General features: G+C 42.9%; 1 protein-coding gene across 1 annotated transcript; it reads left to right on the forward strand.

The window, feature by feature from the left end:
- Positions 1-705: 705 nt before the first annotated feature.
- Positions 706-6,655, forward strand: LOC121526016 (protein shisa-like-2A). Its single transcript, XM_041812274.1, has 3 exons — positions 706-916; positions 1,508-1,641; positions 6,471-6,655. Exons 1-3 carry the CDS (start codon positions 741-743, stop codon positions 6,653-6,655), a joined length of 495 nt encoding a protein of 164 aa, XP_041668208.1. The 5' UTR covers positions 706-740.
- The last annotated feature ends 12,617 nt before the right edge of the window (positions 6,656-19,272 follow it).

Genomic DNA, 19,272 nt, shown 5'->3' on the forward strand with positions numbered 1-19,272 from the left:
TGCTGCTTAATCTGTGTGAACTTCACTGAGGAAGATACCTGACGGATTGTTTATTAAAAAATCATGCGCAACCTGATCCGAGCCTTTGGTCCCGACTCTCGGCAATCGCTGAGCGGGCCAGTTCTGCGCCCAGGACACCGGGAAATGTCCCGGTGCTCCCGATGGCCAGTCCGCCACTAGATTACACTGTAGGACAAAATATTCCCGCTCTTGCCTGAAGCAAGCCCTCCTCCAAAACAAGTGTGCGCTGTAGATGGTAAATATTTCCTGCAAACAGAAGGCTAAGTGAGAAAATACTGACATAGAAAGCTTGTTACGCATAGACGTTAAGGACAGGACCGTCCACATTTAAAAGAAGGAACAGGGTAAATTCGTCAAATAAGCTTAAACTGGTCAAAAACTTACGCAGATTAAAAGTAAGCAGGGTGTGGCCACTTGTTGGTCCGCGAGGGAGAGGGAGACAACCAGGGAGAGGAAAAATGAAAAACAGAATTAGAGAGAGAGAGAGAGGGAGCAGTCTTGTTCATATTAAAGCCTTCTACTTCTGTCTTCTCTATAGTTGATGGATTCAGAGACGCACAGCTGCAGGAGAACCACGCACACATCGCCGCTGCTCTCACAGCAGAGCGTAAAAGCGCGCCGAGGACGCACCGAGCTTCTACTTCTTTTCCCCCATCACCATTATCAGAGGATTTAAAGAGAGTGTTTTTGGTGCTCTTTCCTCTTTTCCGTACTGAAGCATGAGTGCTAAATGCAGCAGTTACTACAGTGCAGACGGGCTGTTAGTGGAAGGATTCTCGTGTCCCAAACTGGGAAACGCTGCTGCAGAGATCTACTGCTGCGGGTTTAATGACGTGAAGTACTGCTGTGATGATCCCAACAGTTTATTCCCCTATGGATACATGTGGTGGCTGAGGTAAGGAATGCTTTCAGCTCTGGAGATGATCAAGTTTTCATATTTGGTCTCACTGGAAGCTTTTCAGAGGAGGTTGTTGACTTGGAGGCAGTCAGATCTGTCTGCAAATGTTCTAATGATGTGTTGATCCTAGCTGCTCTGAACAATTACTTGCTGCTTTCTCTTTCAGTGTCCTGTTGTTTGACATGTTACTTGTGTGTTTACTCGTTTGTGTGTAACTTTGACTGTGCTGCTGCTGTCTCGGCCAGGACACTCTTGAAAAAGAGATTTTTAATCTCAGTGAGGTTGTTCTCCTGGTTAAATCAAGGTTTAATAAATAAAAATTACATTTTTTGACTCCATATCAAAATCCCCTTAGTTCCACTGTGTCTTCACACCTTAATCACTTGAATCCTCCTGGGACAAATCTCAAAACTTAAAATGAACTCAGCTCTGTCACTCCTTCTTCACCTCCATCCTCAGCAAAACTCTTAAACACTTACCAGAGACCCCTAGGCACCTTGCATATATGAACTTAAATCACAAATAAAGATGTTGATGTAAACGGCTCTCTCTCTCTACCTCTGCTCTTTTCTCCTCCTCTCCTCTCAGCACCAGCGCTCTGGTTGATCGGTCCATTTTAGCTGTGGTCCTCCTTGCTTGCATCACCCTGTGTGTCCTCTGCTACCTCCTCATTGCCACCAAACCCAGTCACCTTGACAACGGCCTACCACTCAGAGCACCAGGTAAGTGCACAAGCAAGCCTTTTAAGTCCACTTTGATTTAAGGAGTTAGTTTCATCCTGATTATCTTTTAGGGGGGAAATGAGAGAAAATATCTACAACCCCAATTCTAACAAAGTTAGGGGCTGTGTAAACATAAATGAAAACTGAATGCAATGATTTTCAAATCTAATAAACACTTATTTTATCAACAACAGAATATACACAACTCATCAGATTTTTACACTGAGACTTTTGAGCCATTTGTGAAAAATATTAGCTCATTTTGAAATGAATGGAGTCAAGAAGAAAAGGTCTGCACACCACGGAGCTCCCATATCAGGCATTTATGAGCAATCAAGTGACGTTTGGACCAGGATGCTCTTCTTCAGACTTGTAAATGCATCTAAAATATGTAAAAAAACAAACAGGACCTAACACAGCTGAAGTCCACCAGTATCTAATTAGGTGTCCCATGGCCATTTTGAGTTTATTTATTTTTTTATAACTTTATTTTTTCCTCATTTTCCAACAACATAAACAGCACAATTGCATTTCCAGAGCCATATCAACATAAACATAGTTTATGTTTTCAGGGACATTACAGGCAATCTCAGTCTTACATAGTCAAATCATTCTTTAGTATCACTTTCAATGTACGTAGTCCATCTCCTCCACATCTGTTCATGTTCATTTCCTTAGAATTTTAGTTGGTGTGTCAACTTTTCCATTACAATTCCCAAATTGTTTAAAGGCATAGTAATCTTGGTGTATGTAAACTTCTGACTCTCAAGAAAATAATAAAAAAATGTCTAAAAAATGATCTCTCTCATTATTCTGGCATTTAGCAAATAGAAATAATTTTGGTAATCCTAATTGACCAAAACAGGAAAAGTTTAATCTGATTTAATGTTAGACGGTGAGAAAAAAAAGTTTATGTGCCTTTTTATATAGTGTATGTAAACTTCTGGTTTCAACTGTATATCCTGTATAATCTCTAACCAGCGTTCTTTCTTTGGAGATTCAGCTTTCTAACAGTTTATAGTTATAGCTTTTTTACAAGCCACTATTAGGATTTTGAACAAGTATCGGCCACTTTTTCCCACAGTTTCTTCAATGTTGGCCATTTTGAATTTAAGGTGTCAAAACTGCATACAGAGGGATCCAATGAGGAGTAAGGCATATCCAAAAATAGTATGTGTATAAAGTCAATACATCTAGGCTAAATATACAAGTTAGAAAAACTGAAATCAGTGCATGTTCCCAAGAGAGTATAAAAAGTTGTATACAAAAAATATACAATACATACAAGCAGATCTAAATGTGATTCTGACATGTGATGTACACATACCAGAGAAACAAATATGTTTGTATGCCATGTCACACACAGAAAAGCCATATAAATACATCTCCCAACAGTTAGTAGTCCAAAAAGAATTCAAGCCGAGAAGCTGTCACCTCTAAAGCTAACTAAGACTAGAGTACGTATGGGGACACATGAAATACTACACAAATCATTAATTTCACAATATTATTCAAAATCGAATATCAAGGATCATACGTATCATAGTAACATAGATTCCTTATATTTACAGGAAAAGTCTAATGTCAAGATCCTCATTCACACCCCTAGGGCAGTGATCATCAACTGGCGGCCCGAGGGCCACATCAGGCCCCAACAACTTCCCATCTGGCCCCCAGAACATTTTTAAAATCAGAAAATATGCAGAGGAAAAATATGTTGTGGTATTTAGGGTATGTTATTTCAAAAAATGCCAATAGGCTTTAAATGTTGGATTAATGTTTGATCCATTTTACCAAAATCCCACAGTGGGTCATTATCAGTGAATACAATGCATGATAAATACTGTACATAAGAGTCAGGTCGCACGGTCAAAAACTGTCTCGCTTCTATGCTGAGCTGGCTTCATCTCTCCGCCCACACCAGCTTACGCTGCGTATCAAACTAAGTAGGTCACGTGACCAGTCTGGAGCAGTTCTAAATAAAACGTTTTTATCACACATTGTCTGTCTGTGTCTCATTAACCTTTTGAACTAATGAATTCTAAATATATGTAAATAAGAAATAACCATGAAAGTCCCTTTTTAACTAAATTATTATCCATGAAATATATCCAATATGAAATATATTGAATGTACATAAACTGTAAATATGTCAACATTTAAATAACCTTACATATGAACTATTGATAAGGCAGGTCCCAAATGAATAAGCCAATTCTCATTTGGTCCCTACAAATACATACTCATGAATCCATTCTTGAGTAAAGAAGCTGTTTTCCATGTCAACTTTCCACTTTAGGCACTTTGAGAAAATTTTTCTTGCCAGAGAACCACCGTAATAGACCGGCTCCCTGACTGTTTCCCCACCAATCACAACACAGCATTTTAACATCAAACCCCAAAAAATATAAAATGAAAATATTGCAATCGCCCCCTAGTGGCAGCTGCAGTCTAAGGGACTGGCACTGATCTAACTCCCCAAGGCAAAAAAATAATTTACATTTTTGAAGGAAAGCAAAAAGAACAAAACAATTTTATGATAAGTGGGCCAAAATATTTTGTTTAAATTAGTTTTTGGGAAGTACAGTGTCAGTGTCTACCGTAGACTGTAGAAAGAATTGGACAAACCCCGTGTGACGTCAGTCGTCTGCTTACAATAGGCGGACTCAAACGGCTTTTGAAGCCCATTTGTGGAGGCATCCATATTGACATCGCAGTCTCAACCGAACTTTAGATCAACCTAACAGCCCGCCCACTAAGCGCAACTTCCTGTCAGCCTGCTAGCTAGCATTCTGGTTTACAGAAACGGAGCCTCTGCCTGCCGAGCTATCTGTCAATCAAATGAGACGCGCCAATCACTGTGAAGTGAGGTTAATCCTAAATATAATCCAAACGATCGTGGTACAAAAAAATTCACCCCCTGTACAGTGAGAGCACAATAAGACGCTAGCTAATGAGACACATTTGGTGTTGTGAACCAGGCTGTAAACCAGTTTATTTCTAGCGTCAAAACCAGCTGTTTAACATGTGTGCAGACAGAATTTCTGGTGTTCCTGCAGCCAGCTTCAAGTGGACACTCGCGGTATAGCAATTTTTTGCACTTCCGCATTGGCTTCATTTTTTAGGACCGGAGGTTGCCGCTTGGTGTCTACCCAGTGTATGAATCCAGAAAAGTTCTCGTTTAAGTAAAATAGAGTTTGTTCGTTGTTATAGTGAAGTGTTCAGATTGTGATAAGCTGTTCAAGCGTAGAGAAGCATTGTTAAGCCGAGTGTCTTTGTAGCTTCTAAAACATCCCTCCAAATCTGTTGACTGGATGTGAAAGTCTTCATCAGAGCTAGAAATCCATCTCACTCTGTTGAAGCTGGAGTGCTCTGGAACTTTGTTTGCAGACCTTTTCTCTTTGCTTTCTACTTCCTTTTGGATCCAGCACCCTATCTACTGATGTGCGTGTTCCACCTTTGACGTTTCAAATTTGATGGGAGCAACACAGCTGTTGCTGCTTGCTTATGTCACGACTCTGCCGCGTCCGAAAGTACTGCGTCGCAATGGTGATTGGTCCTGCCACTTCCTAACTGGGCTCAAACAGATGGCAGCTTTGCAAGATGGATTGACCAGTAAGAAACAAGGAAACAGGCAAATCCATCTGCTCTGCAAGGTTAACGGGTGCCATGCCATGTGGACAAAAGAGGAGCTTTTTCAACATGACAGCTTGCTATCAGTGCAGAGTTCAGAAGCCTGCATCTCTGATGGTATGTTAGTTCCTATGGTGTGGGCAGGTCTAACATCTGGAAAGGAACTATCAATGCTGAAAAGTATAGAGATGTTGTCAAGCAACAAATGCTCCCATCATGACGTCTCTTTCAGAGAAGGCCTTGCATATTTCAGCAAGACAATTCTTACCATACCATCACAACAGCATGGTTTTCTGATAGAAGTGTCTGAATAGCAAAATTCTCCCACAGGTGTTTTTAATTAGTATTTTTTACTTTTCAAGCCTTTTTTGCTCTGTCCCTACTTTTTTGAGATGTGTTGCTGCCATTGAATTCAAAATGAGCTAATGTTTTTCACAAAAAGGTAAAATGTCTCAGTTTCTACATCTGATATGTTGTTTTTGTTCAACTGTAAATGAAAGATGGGTTTAGGAGATCAGCATGCACATGTTTCTTTTCTGTTTTAAGTAACATTTTACTCACTGCCCCGACTTTTCTGGAGTTGGAGTTATGCATTTATTGGAAACTAAGAACCTTTATCTTTTGACACATCTTTCAGCTGTTTTAGCTTTCTCTTTTATCTGCTGCCCCTCCCCCTGAAAATAAGCACAGACTTAAAAATGTATTTTGAAGAGCTTTCACTATAGAGAGTCAGAGCCACAAGGCCAAAGCTATCCCTGCTGAACAGAGTCATGTCTTGTCTTTTGAATTAAGGCTGCTGCCATCTGGTCACTAACCTGGCACACCAGATAGACCATTTCATATGATCATTGCATGTGATTTATTTCACATTTATCTGGGAAACCTACTCTGCAAAGTTATTGGTCCAGATCACAGTTCAACAGACAGCTTTCATGCTTGCAGAAACAATCCACACCGGCTCAGTAAAGGGCTCGAGTTCGCTCCAGTAGACCCAAACAGGTTTGATGTGAAAGTCTTCACTGCATGTAAATGTACTGGCTGGTGAAACAGGTTAGGAGTGGTGGGGAAAGTGTGGCAGAAGGGGAAGCTGAGGGATGAGTGAGATGTCTCCAAAGAGAGCATTTCTTGGTCTTACAGTCTGCTCACAGTACTCATGTAATTTACTCTCTTTTATGCAATTGCATGTGTGATTTCAGCAGGGGATGCCAGCGAAGGATCTTCACATCTGGGAGTGAGCTGCTCCACTGGCCCGCAGGGATTCAGAAAATACTTCATGAGTCGGAAGCTGGACTGTGATAATCAGCCTCCAGACTCTGATCTCCTGTTTCAGAGATGTTTCACCCCTAATGTTACTGGCGTGAAAGTGGAGAGCCCCTCGTAGTCTGATTGGAGGCTACTTGTAAAAAAAATGGGAACACCAGTATACACTCTAAAAAATATTACTGCTCTTTACTTAATAAATTCAATGAAAAAATATTACACTCAAAAATATTGAATTCAAAGTCTTGGAATTAAGTAAAATAAATGATCAAAAATGAGTAAATCTAACTTATAGTTTCAAGTATGCCTATGTAAATTGAGTTAGTAGAATTAACAAATTAAATTGAGTAAATATACTCAAAATAAATGCAGGAAAAATAAAGAGGAACCACAAAAAAATGATTACACACTGCTCAAAATTTCTTGTTGAAACTGATTACACCAAAATTGATTTTTTGATTAATGGTTACTTTAATCTTGAATATTACTGCCCCCAGTGTGGTCCAGCTTATGTGACATCAAACCACAATTAGTTATAAGTGTTCTTTAAACCATGAAGTTCTTTTTTCATTATCTTCAGTTTTCCATTTATTTTAAGTGGTACCTGCCTCCTACAGGCAGAACTTATCTTCCTGAGTTAGTGTCCTCACTCATGGTATAAATGTGTCTAATGCCCAAAGGCATTCTGGGACAAAAAAATAAACACAATGACTGAGTACTGTGTACCTAAAACTAAAAATGTGTTCAACAACTCAGAAAAATAGAGCTAAAATAGCTATTTTGGATTTTTAATTTAAAACAATCCATTTTTTTAACAACCTCCAGCTGGTTGGTCTTACAGTGTGCTTAGCTGTTGCTTCTGTAACAATATTGGATGTAAAAATATTATATTGTTTAAAAGTACTTTGCAGTCTTGTTGAAGTCCTAAGTCTGGTCAGACTGAGAGTAGCTGCTCCCGTAAAACCTGCCCCGTTTGAATCTGAACCGTTGGAGAATGACATCACTTGCTCACTTCCTCCCACTTACTCAGTTATTTTGAGTAGAAAAGTCAAGTCACTAATAATATTGAGTAGAACTGTCGAACATTTTTTATTCGTAAAACTGAAAACTTTTCATGGCGTATACTCAAATATATCAACGAAACACACAGAAATTATTAAAGATAGTAAAACAATTTAATAATTTTCGGTCAAGTCATGATTTCTTCTAATTACCTTATTTAAAATACATAGATTTCACTCAAAGATTCATATTTGAGTTTAACTCAAGAATATTGATCCTTTCAACCCAAATACTCAGAATAATGATGTCCATTGATTTTATGAAGTCAGAATACAACTTAGTCTACATAACCGGAGACCAAGAGGCAGACTGTGCTGCTATTTTAAAGGTTTTTGCTCGTTGTCATGCGGAAACAGGCCTGACAAAGAATGCAATTTTCTTTGGACATGTCCCAGCCAACATTTCCATCTGCCCCCATATGGGTTTTAACATGGGCATATGGGCATGGGTTCCATCTGGTTTTGCTCCTGGGTTCCACCAGGGGCCCACTTGTGTTAGCCCATATGGGCTTACGTGGGTTTCTGACTGGGTCTTAGGTGGGTTCCAAATGGGCAATTTTATGTCGGAACCATCTTTGCGCCACCTGTGTTTGCCTATATGGGCTTGAACTGGGATCTGAATGGTCCTTATGTGGGTTCCAGCTGTAGAATTATATGCAACCCATGTAGGCCACACTTGTGTTAGCCCATTTAGGGCTCCAAATGGTTTTGGTGGGTCACATATAGTTTGCCCAGCTGGAACCCACTTAAGTCCCATTCAGATCCCAGTTCAAGCCCATATAGGCAAACACAGGTGGTACACACATGGTCCCCACATAAAATTTCCCATGTGGACCCCATCTAAGACCCAGTCAGAAACCCACTTAATGGTCTTAAATGGGTGATGACTGGGTCTAAGGTGGGGTCCAAATGTCCAATTGTATGTCACACCCATGTAGGCATCACCTGTGTTTGCCCATGTGGTCTTGAAGTGGGATCTGAAGGGCCTTAAGTGGAGTCAAACTGGGCACTTTGAGACCGATGTAGATCCCACTTCTAGCAGCCCAAGTGGGTAACATCCGGGCACTTTGCCAACATGAGTTTCAAGTTGATCCTGAAAGGATTTAAACGGGAGACTTTAGCAGTATGAATCCTACTGTAAACACAATAACTTAAGATGTAAAAAGTGCCTAAAGTTTAGCAAATTTTAATTTAACCAGGGTGAAAAAAACAATATCAGACAGTTTATCTTTTAACAAAGTTTATTGCACATTAAACTGTGCTGGCCTCAGGGTTTAAATTGTAAAATAAATTGTATACACTTTGTGTATGTTATACTGTCAATGTAAAAAAAAAAAAAGAATTAAAGAAATAATATATAAATCAAAATAAAGTGCAAGAGCATTGTTCTGCTGGATCTTAACAAAACTACTGGTTAAAGTGCAACAGTATAGCCAGATTATTGGGCAAGTACGAGTATTCTAAAGATTGCAAACATTTACCTTTTAACTCTCGTAAAACACAATACAAATTAGTTTATAAACTCAGAACTTACAAAAAAGATAGTGAAGAACCCTTGAACTAATAAAGAGGGTTCGTCTCATGAGGTAGGTTGTTCCCCACCTGCAGATGGTGATGTTATTTATTTATTTTTATTTATTTAATTTTATTTAACCAGGAAAACCACATTGAGATCAAAAATCTCATTTACAAGAGTGTCCTGGACAAGACGGGCAGCAGCAATACCAGAATAGAGTAGCTTGTCTCAAAGTTTAGTACCAAGGGAATATTGACCATACTTACCCCACACATAACTCATACAAGACCCAGAAATGGGTGACCACTTTTAACCTATTCCCACGTTGCCCAAATAGAGGCCCAGACATGGTTGGCCAGTGCTTACCCATGCCCACTTAGCCCACACATAACACATACAGGACTGAGAAATGGGTGACTAGTTCTAACCCATGCCCACTTTGCCAATGTATAACCCATATGTAACCCACCTTTATGTTACCAGTTCCAACCCATGCCCACTAAATAATAATAATAATAATAATATCTTGAATTTATATAGCGCCTTTCAAGAAACCCAAGGACTCTTTACAGGAACACATAGACACGGACAAACTATGTGAGGGGTAGGATGAGTGTAAGGGGTGGTTTAGTGAAGACTGTAGGCTGTGGTGAACAGGTGGTGCTTGAGACGTTTTTTTGAAAATGTCCAGAGATGGAGCACTACGAATGTCTGCAGGAAGAGTGTTCCAGAGGGTGGGAGCTGCAGCACTGAAGGCTCTGTCTCCATAGGTTCGGAGTTTGGTTTTGGGCATGGAAAGTAGGCCGGTGTCTGAAGATTGAAGGTTGCGGGATGGTGTGTATGGATGGAGGAGATCAGAAAGGTACTGGGGAGCCAGAGCATGGAGAGATTTGTATGTGAGGAGGAGGACTTTGTAGTTGATACGGGACTTGATAGGGAGCCAGTGGAGGTGGATGAGGGTCGGAGTGATGTGTTGCCAGGGTCTAGTGTGGGTGAGAACTCTAGCTGCAGAGTTTTGGACGTACTGAAGCCTGTCCAGGGTTTTGCTGGGAACTCCAGACAGGACTCCATCACAGTAGTCCAGGCGGGAGGTTATGAAAGCATGAATGAGTGTTTCAGCCACAGAATCAGGGAGTGATGGTCGGAGTCTGGAGATGTTCTTGAGATGATAGAAGGCAGATTTGGTGACAGACTTTATGTTGGACTGGAAGGAGAGGGTGGAGTCCAGGATGACGCCCAGGTTTCGGACCTCGGAGGATGGACAGATGGAGGTCCTGTCCACATCGAGCATGAGATCTCGAACCTTCTGCAGCAGTGCTTTGGGGGCCACCACCATGAGCTCTGTTTTATTGCTGTTGAGTTTGAGTTGGTTAGAGGTCATCCAGGCTTTGATGTCGTGGAGGCAGTTTACCAGGGAGTGGGGAGGGAGCTGAGTGGATGGTTTGGTGCTGAGATAGAGTTGGGTGTCATCTGCATAAGAGTGAAAGCTGAGACCGTGTTTGTGAATAATCTGTCCAAGGGGAAGCATGTAGATGGTGAAAAGGAGAGGTCCAAGAACAGAGCCTTGAGGCACGCCCTGGTTAACTGGGGCAGGGGATGAGTGAGAGGTGCCGATGGTAACAAACTGTTTTCTTTGTGAGAGATATGAGTGAAACCAGGAGAGAGCTGTATCAGTGATGCCAAGATGGTGAGACAGGCGGTCAAGGAGGACGGTGTGGGATATTGTGTCGAAGGCAGCGGTTGGGTCAAGGAGAATGAGGAGGCTGATGTCCAGAATCTGCAGCTGTGAGGAGGTCATTGGTTATTTTGATAAGGGCGGTCTCAGTGCTGTGGTGAGTGCGAAATCCTGATTGAAGAGGTTCATGGAGCTCATGGTTGGACACGTGTTGCTGGAGTTGGGCAGCGACTGCTTTTTCGAGAATTTTGCTGATGAAGGGAAGGTTGGAGATCGGTCGATAGTTGGAGAGGTCCTCCGGGTCTGACCCAGGCTTCTTGATGATGGGGGTTACTGAGGCAGTTTTGAAGGATGAGGGGACAATTCCAGATGATAATGAGGTGTTGATGATGTCTACCATGATGGGGCACAGAACGGACAGCGATGCTTTCACCAGTGGTGTGGGCATGGGGTCAAGGGAGCAGGTGGACGCCTTGGCTTTCTTGACCCATTCAGCCACTTGGAGAGTGTCCACGGGGGTGAAGCAGGAAAGAGGGCAGTGAGGCGGAGGAGCGGTGTCCTGATGTGAAGTGAAATCCTGAGGTGGAGGTCCAGATGAAAGTTGCTGCTGGATGGAGGCAACTTTATCCTGGAAAAACTGCAGGTGCCTAGTGCAGCGGTTGATGTTGGCTGGGGAATGAAGGTTGTCAATGGGGCGGAGAAGGCGATTTAATGTGGAGAAGAGCATCTGGGGATGGTTTTGCTGGTCACTGATGAGGGATGAGTAGTAGCTGGACTTTGCTCTGGAGAGAGCTTCTTTGTAGGAGCGCACATGCTCTTTATAGGCCTCCAGATGGACGGTGAGGCCAGACTTTTTAGAAAGTCTCTCCAGCTGTTGGCCAGAAGCCTTCATGAAGCGGAGTTCAGCAGTGTACCGGGGGGCTGGGTGGGTAAAGGAGACTGAGCGAGTCTTCAGAGGGGCGAGAGAATCCAGGCTGAGGGATAGTGCTGTATTGTAGTGATTCGCCAGGGCATCAACTGTGGTTATAGGGTGTGTAGTGGTCAGGTTGGTAGCTAACATGTTCTTGAGGGCTGGGATGCTTATTGACTTGAGGTTACAGAAAGTGATGTTGCGTTTTGTAAGCTGTCTGGGGAGGGGGGGTGGGGATAGAGAAGAAAACAGCATGGTGATCTGAGATGGCTAGGTCCAGGCATTGTGGAATGAATGGGGTGAGACCAGTGGAGCACACAAGATCCAGTGTGTGACCTTTGGAGTGGGTGGGTCCTTGGACATGCTGTGTGATGTTGAAGCAGTCCAGTAGTGATAGAAATTCGGAGGTGAGTGTGCAGCTGGTGGAGTCAACGTGGATATTGAAGTCTCCAAGGAGAAGTATGGAAGAAGACCTGAAGCAGACAGAGGTGAGGAGCTCAGACAGGTCAGACAGGAAGGTGGTAGTTGCTTTGGGAGGCCGGTAGATGAGGACGATCTGAAGCGGAGCTGATCCAGTGAGAGAGATGATTAGACACTCGAGAGCTGAGGTGCTGGGTGCTGGTAGCTCCTTAACCTGGAAATCTTCTCTATATATCACGGCCAGCCCCCCACCGCGACCAGTGGTGCCAGGTTTTTGGATATACACATAGCCAGGTGGGGTTGCTTGATTTAGTGTGAAGTAGTCATTTGGGCTTTGCCAGGTTTCAGTCAGACATAAGAAGTCTACTTTCCTGTCTGTGATGATGTCATGGATGAGGTGGGCTTTATTGTTTATGGACCGGGCATTTTGCAGCATAAATGTGGTGGAAATGTTAGAAGTTGATAAGCAGAGGGGAGTGGGAGGGACGTTAGTGCATCTGAGAGGTCTCAGGTTACTGAGCTGTACGTGTGGTTTGTTGTGATGACGTCGTCGAGAGTGGGCAGGGCGCCGGTCCGACTGGACTGTGGGGACGGCGTGGCTGGAGTAAACAAACTTTAGTTTCTGTGCTCTGTGGATATAACGAGGATGACGCAGAAGGCCGAGGGATTTAATGTCTGTAAGACAGGCTGGAGTGGAGAAAGAGATGAGGTTGAGAAGCTGCTGGGGCGAGTATTTGAGGAGAACCATGTTAGCTGCGCGAGGAAGCAGTGGGAGCAGGCTGCTGCTAGCTAGCTATCCGCTAGCCCACAGAGGCTAACAGCTGATCAGCGGCTACAAGCTAACAGCTAAACCGGCGTCTAGCCAGGAAATCCTGATGGAAGATCCACAGGTGGTCAAGAGAGAATGCTCAAGATTCGAAGGGGAAAAGCACAGTCAGAGCTCCGGTGGGTCACTAGCTAAGCCAGGAGGCTAGAGGTTAGCCGGAGGACGCTAACAGCTGATCGGTGGCTACGAGCTAACAGCTAATCCGAGAGGAATTACGGTTCACAGGCGTCTAGCTGGGAGAACCTAATGGAAGATCCACAGGTGGTCAGGAGAGAATGCTCAAGATTCGAAGGGGAAAAGCACATTCAGAGCTCCGGTGGGACACTAGCTAAGCCAGGAGGCTAGAGGTTAGCCGGAGGACGCTAACAGCTGATCGGTGGCTACGAGCTAACAGCTAATCCGAGAGGAATTACGGTTCACAGGCGTCTAGCTGGGAGAACCTAATGGAAGATCCACAGGTGGTCAGGAGAGAATGCTCAAGATTCGAAGGGGAAAAGCACATTCAGAGCTCCGGTGGGACACTTGCTAAGACAGGGGGCTAGAGGTTAGCCGGAGGACGCTAACAGCTGTGAGGCGGTGAGTACTTCGGCTGACGACAACACAAGGTTCGTTGTAACAAAGTTAGAGCTAACTGACATCAATCAGCGCTCGATTGGATGGTTTAGCAACAGCAGAGGAACAGCAGAACTACAAGAAATAATCGATGTTAAGCGAAAGCAGACAGTTTTCTTAGGATTGTGAAGCGGCAACAAACACGCCAGCGTCCTCACACATCCGGCGCATGCACCCATATGCGGGCCAGACATTGGTCACCAGTTCTAACCCATGCCCACTTAGCCCATTTATAGCCCATATGAGACCCAGACATGGTTGACCAATTCTAACCCATGCCCACTTAGCCCATACATAACCCTTATGCAGCCCAGACATGGGTGACCAGTTCTAACCCATGCCCACTTCGCCCATACATAACCCTTATGCAGCCCAGACATGGGTGACCAGTTCTAACCCATGCCCACTTAGCCCATATATAGCCCATATGAGACCCAGAAATGGTTGACCAATTCTAACCCATGCCCACTTAGCCCATACATAACCCTTATGGTACCCAGACATGGGTGACCAGTTCTAACCCATGCCCACTTAGCCCATATATAGCCCATATGAGACCCAGACATGGTTGACCAGTTCTAACCCATGCCCACTTAGCCCATACATAACCCTTATGGTACCCAGACATGGGTGACCAGTTCTAACCAATGCCCACTTAGCCCATATATAGCCCACATGAGACCCAGACATGGGTGACCATTTCAAGCCCATGCCCACTTAGCCCATATGCAGCCCAGACATTGGTTTCCAGCTTTAACCCATGCCCACTTAGCCCACACAGAACCCATACAGGACCCAGACATGGTTGACCAGTTCTAACCCATGCCCACTTTGCCAATGTATAACCCATATGTAACCCATCTTTGTGTTACCAGCTCTAACCCATGCCCACGTAGCCCACACATAACCCATACAGGACCCAGACGTGGTTGACCAGCTCTAACCCATGCCCACTTAGCCCATACATAACCCATACAGGACCCAGGCATGAGTGACCAGTTCTAACCCATGCCCACTTAGCCCATACATAACCCTTATGGCACCCACCACATTTGCCCAGTTCAAGCCCATGCCCACATAGCCCAGATGGAACCTACATGGAACCCAGTACCATTGCCCACTTCTAGCCCATGCCCACTTAGTACCCAGGAAGCCCGGGTTTACCCCACATGGGGCCCAGCTGGACATGTTGGCTGGGGTATGTCTTGTAGGGGTGTAATGGTATTTATATTTGTGATCGATTTGGTGCACATAATCCAAAACTGGTGACTGTGGAGGACACTGGAGTACAGTGAACTCATTGTCATGGTTAAAAAAACCAGTTAGAGATGATTTGAGCTTTATGACATGGTGCATTATCCTGGTACAAGTAGCCATCAGAAGATTGATACACTGTGGTCATAAAGGGATGGACGTGGTCAGCAATATACTCAGGTAGGCTGTGGTGTTTAAACCATGCTCAACTGGTATGAAGTGTGCCAAGAAAACATCCCCCACACCATTACACCACCAGCAGAGCGAACTGTTGATACAAGGCAGGATGGATCCATGCTTTCATGTTGTATATACCATATTCTGACCCTACCATCTGAATGTAGCTGACTCATCAGACCAGACAATGTTTTTCTAATCTTCTTTAAATGCTAATTGTACCCTCAGTTTCCTGTTCTTAGCTGACAGGAGCGGCATCCGCTGTAGTCTTCTGCTGTTGTAGACCGTCTGCTTCAAGTTTTGATGTCGTGTGTATTCAGAGATGTGGTTCTGCATACCGTGGTTGTAACGAGTGGTTATTTGAGTTACTGTTGCCTTTCTATCAACTAAAACCAGTCTGCCTAAATGCATTGAGTTGCTGCTATGTGATTGGCTGATTACCTATTTGTGTTAACAAGCAATGGAACAGGTGTACCTAATAAAGTGGCCAGTGAGTTTATATTTGATTGAAAATAGCAAAAAACAAGATATTACATTTTCAAAATGACTTTTTTGTTTGTAAAATATGCACACATTCTTAATTTGATGCCTGGAACATGTTTCAAAAATGCTGGGACGGAAGCATTTTTACCTCTCTGTTACATCACATAGTCTTCTGACGACACTTTGCAGACACTGAAGCAAGCTGAAATAAGCAGGGACGTCCCTGAAAATGATGATGTCTGGATGGAAGCACATGCTGTCCCAAACCTGCATGTTTCTCTCAGTATTAAAGGTGCTTTCACAGATGTGCCAGTGACCCATGCCATGGGCACTAATACACCCATGCTATCACAGGTGTTGCTATCAAACCTAAGACGACTCCACTGGCATTTTTTTGTCAAACAAATTTGCTATGTGGACTTGTCAGCCCACAGCACACTTTTCCACTTTAGGCTAGGCTCATGTCAGATGAGCTCAGGCCCAGAGAAATCCCTGGTGCTTTTGGATGTTTATGATAAATGGCTTAGGCTTTGCATAGTAGAGTCCTAACTTATAGATTCAGTGGCCTGCATATTAACTGCCAATAATTTTCCAAAGTGGTTCCAAGCCCATGTTGTAATATCCTTCACAGAATTATTGTGGACTTCAATGCACAGCTGCTTGAGGGGTCAAATGTCACAGGCATTCAGTGTTTGTTTTTCAGCCTTTTTCCTTACATGCAGAGATTTCTTCAGCTTCTCTGAATCTTTTCATGATATTACAGGCTGCAGATGATAAGAGCTCTAAATCACTCGTTGAGGAACATTGTTCTCACCTGTTAAAAATTCAGTTTTATTTATATAGCACATTTGTGACCGAAGCCAGATAAAGTAGAAGAGACGATGAAGAAGCCACAAAAACTATCAACAGACTTCGGACAACTTCAAGATCACTCGACAGGGCAAGTTTGACGAAGGCGTATTTCCTGTGGGAATATTTTGATGAGCGTCACCAGTCCGATTCAGAAGCTTGGTTTGGGTGGACTTTATGTAAATGTGGCCCTATTGTTCACGCCCATCTCCCGGCCTGCCTGAAGGTAGGAGAAGTCCTGAAACTTTGAGCCTGTGTTTCTCAGAACAAACAGGAACTAGAAATTAACATTCAAATGAGCATATCTTTGTAAAATATGATCAGATTAAGGTGTATGATACACCATTTGAAAGCTTGGAATCTACGCTTTCATAATGTGTAAAAAACTCAAAAATGACCTCGGACGACTTGCAGGACTTTATACCAGCTTTGGTCACATTTCATACAAATGTAAACTCAATGTGCTTTACACAAAATAGAAGACAAACACAAATGAGTCAAGACAAAAATTACAGGCATAATAATGAATGAGCTTGGCGAACGTTGCAGCAGTCTGCATAGCATTTTGCACATCATTAGCCTCATAGAATAATTGCCTGTCATATTTTAAGGTTTTCAGAAAAATAAGATGGGTGTTAGAAGAGTATAGTAAGGCAGATATCACGATTTGGCCAAAGTTGACAGGCAATGAGGCTTTGAGGCTAACGGTATATAAATGTTGGGAGCACACTCAAATCAATGCACAATTCTGCACACAAAGACAAATTAACAGAAAAAGGCTTGAGAGAAAAGTACTTTTTTCAAGCCACTTTTGAAAGTGTTTCAACAGAATTCAGATCAGCAGGCAGTTTGTTCCAGAGCACAGCACCATAGTGACCTAAGGCTGGCTCAGGCTACACCATTTTTTTGGTTGTTCACGACAGAACCATGTCAGACTATACAACAAAAATCTTGCCCCACCTTGGCCGTCAACCTGGCCACACTAGAAGAGTGATCCTGACCGCTCGCTGTACGTTGACGTCACCACTGTCTCCCCAACTGAGCACGAGTTCGCAGGTTGACGGCGGGGCGGGTCAAAGGATGTTATCATCTGCTGTATCAAATGTGGAATTTGAGTCTAGTAATTGAATGTTTGTCTGAATCGCTGTTGATTTTCGGGTTATTGATTACTTTGACGGATGCAGTTTCAGTGCTGTGATTCATTCTGAAATCTGATTAGTTAACATCATACAGATTATAGAAGGTGAGTTCACTGTGTAATTGTTTGTAGATGACTTTTCAATAATTTTACTGATAACAAGAACATTGGAGATACTTACCTACGGAATGCTTCAGGTGTTTTTTGAGCATTTCACAACTTTGCCAGTCTTTTCCTGCCTCCTGTCCGTGTTTTTTTGAAACATGTTGCAGGCATCAAATCAAATATGTGTGTATATTTACAAACCAGCAAACAAAGTTGATCATTTTGAACATTAACTGTTTTCTTTCTGCTGTATCTAGTTTGATATAGGCTGAAAGGAATTTGCATCCATTGTATTCCAGTCATATTTTAACCCAACTTTTTTGGAATTGGGGTTTGACTCGTATCAAGTATAAACTTGGAATGGCATACTGATCTCTCAACAACACTGTCTATAATGCCCTTTTGCATGGATATGATTGGATGTTGGTCAAACAAGTGGAGGCAAGAAGGAATCAGGTGTGACTATTTCACTATGCATACACGAGCTTGTGCATATTTAAATCTTAATTTTTTCAAAACTTTTGTCAGTTTCTGTATTTTTACCTTCGATGTTTAATTCCTGTGCATTGAGAGCAAAACTAACCAGAGTCAAATTCCTTGTTGTGTAAGCATACGTGGCCAATAAAGCTGATTCTGACTAGCCAAATGAAGTATTTGTCTGATATGCTGATTGTTTGTGCATATTTACAGTAAACCTTGCTTCCATCGACATGATTCCAGCCCCCTTTTGAAATCCTGTGAAACATGGCTGTTGCTGAACTGAGCATCTGGACATGATTTATGAATTCAATCTGAATCTATTCATCTGTGTCCTTAATAACCTTGTAACACCAAGAATTTTTTAACCAGATGTTTTCCCCTAATTGTTCCATGTTTTTCCTTTTATCCCACAGCCATCTTCATGTTCAATTTAAAATTAAGGATATCAATCATTCCCACAGGAGAACTTTACTATTAGGCAAACCAGGCATTTGCCTGAAGCCCCAAGGCCATAAAATGGCCTTGGGGCCCCATAAAATGCCCCCTTCCCTTGTATTTTGGTCATTCTATGTGTTTTTACAAAAATCCCTTCACAAAAATAGCATCGGAGTGCCTAATTTATCAGTAACTCATGACTTGATGGAGTCTGTCGGGGAGACAGTATGGCAGTTGGCACGACTGGACTGTGAATGGGCAGGAGATGGCAGAAGGAAGTGACAGATCAGGAAGTGAGATGGGAATTGAGTTTGGTGGCGGGAGAGATGAGCCATGGAGTACTGTAGAATCAAACAGTAGCAGACGTAAACGCAAAAAACAAGCGAAAGCAAGAGATACATCAATTTCAGAAGACACTGAAAGTGAGCAAAGGGCAGTGGCAATGGAAAGAAAGAGAGAAGAATATAAAGTGATCATTAAACTAACCCAAGACGGTGCATCCTTTGGTGAGTGGAACCCTGTCCAATCGACAAAGATAATAAACAGGATGATGGGTGAGATCAAAAGTGCAAAGGTGCTGCGGAATGGATCCCTGTTAGTGATATGTAGGGATAGCGCACAACAAGGAAAGGCAATCAGAATGAACAAATTTGAAGGAAAGAACCTATTTCAACCACTCTGAAGTCTACTGTACCATCCTGGTGATTACAGAATTAAAGAACTGGTTACGTTACTCTCTGGACTACCGTGTATTCCTTCTGACAGAGGAAGAACTCAGTGGTGGCACTAACCTACCA

The sequence above is a fragment of the Cheilinus undulatus genome, linkage group 2, assembly GCF_018320785.1.
Source record: "Cheilinus undulatus linkage group 2, ASM1832078v1, whole genome shotgun sequence".
Classification (NCBI taxonomy): Eukaryota; Metazoa; Chordata; class Actinopteri; order Labriformes; family Labridae; genus Cheilinus; species Cheilinus undulatus.

What these genes read in the sequence shown, in the direction of transcription:
- LOC121526016 (XM_041812274.1), top strand. Translation starts at nt 741, where the DNA reads ATGAGTGCTAAATGCAGCAGTTACTACAGTGCAGACGGGCTGTTAGTG. An exon ending in GGATACATGTGGTGGCTGAG is followed by an intron (nt 917 to 1,507) that starts GTAAGGAATGCT and finishes CTCTCCTCTCAG; the next exon opens with CACCAGCGCTCTGGTTGATC. An exon ending in CCTACCACTCAGAGCACCAG is followed by an intron (nt 1,642 to 6,470) that starts GTAAGTGCACAA and finishes GTGTGATTTCAG; the next exon opens with CAGGGGATGCCAGCGAAGGA.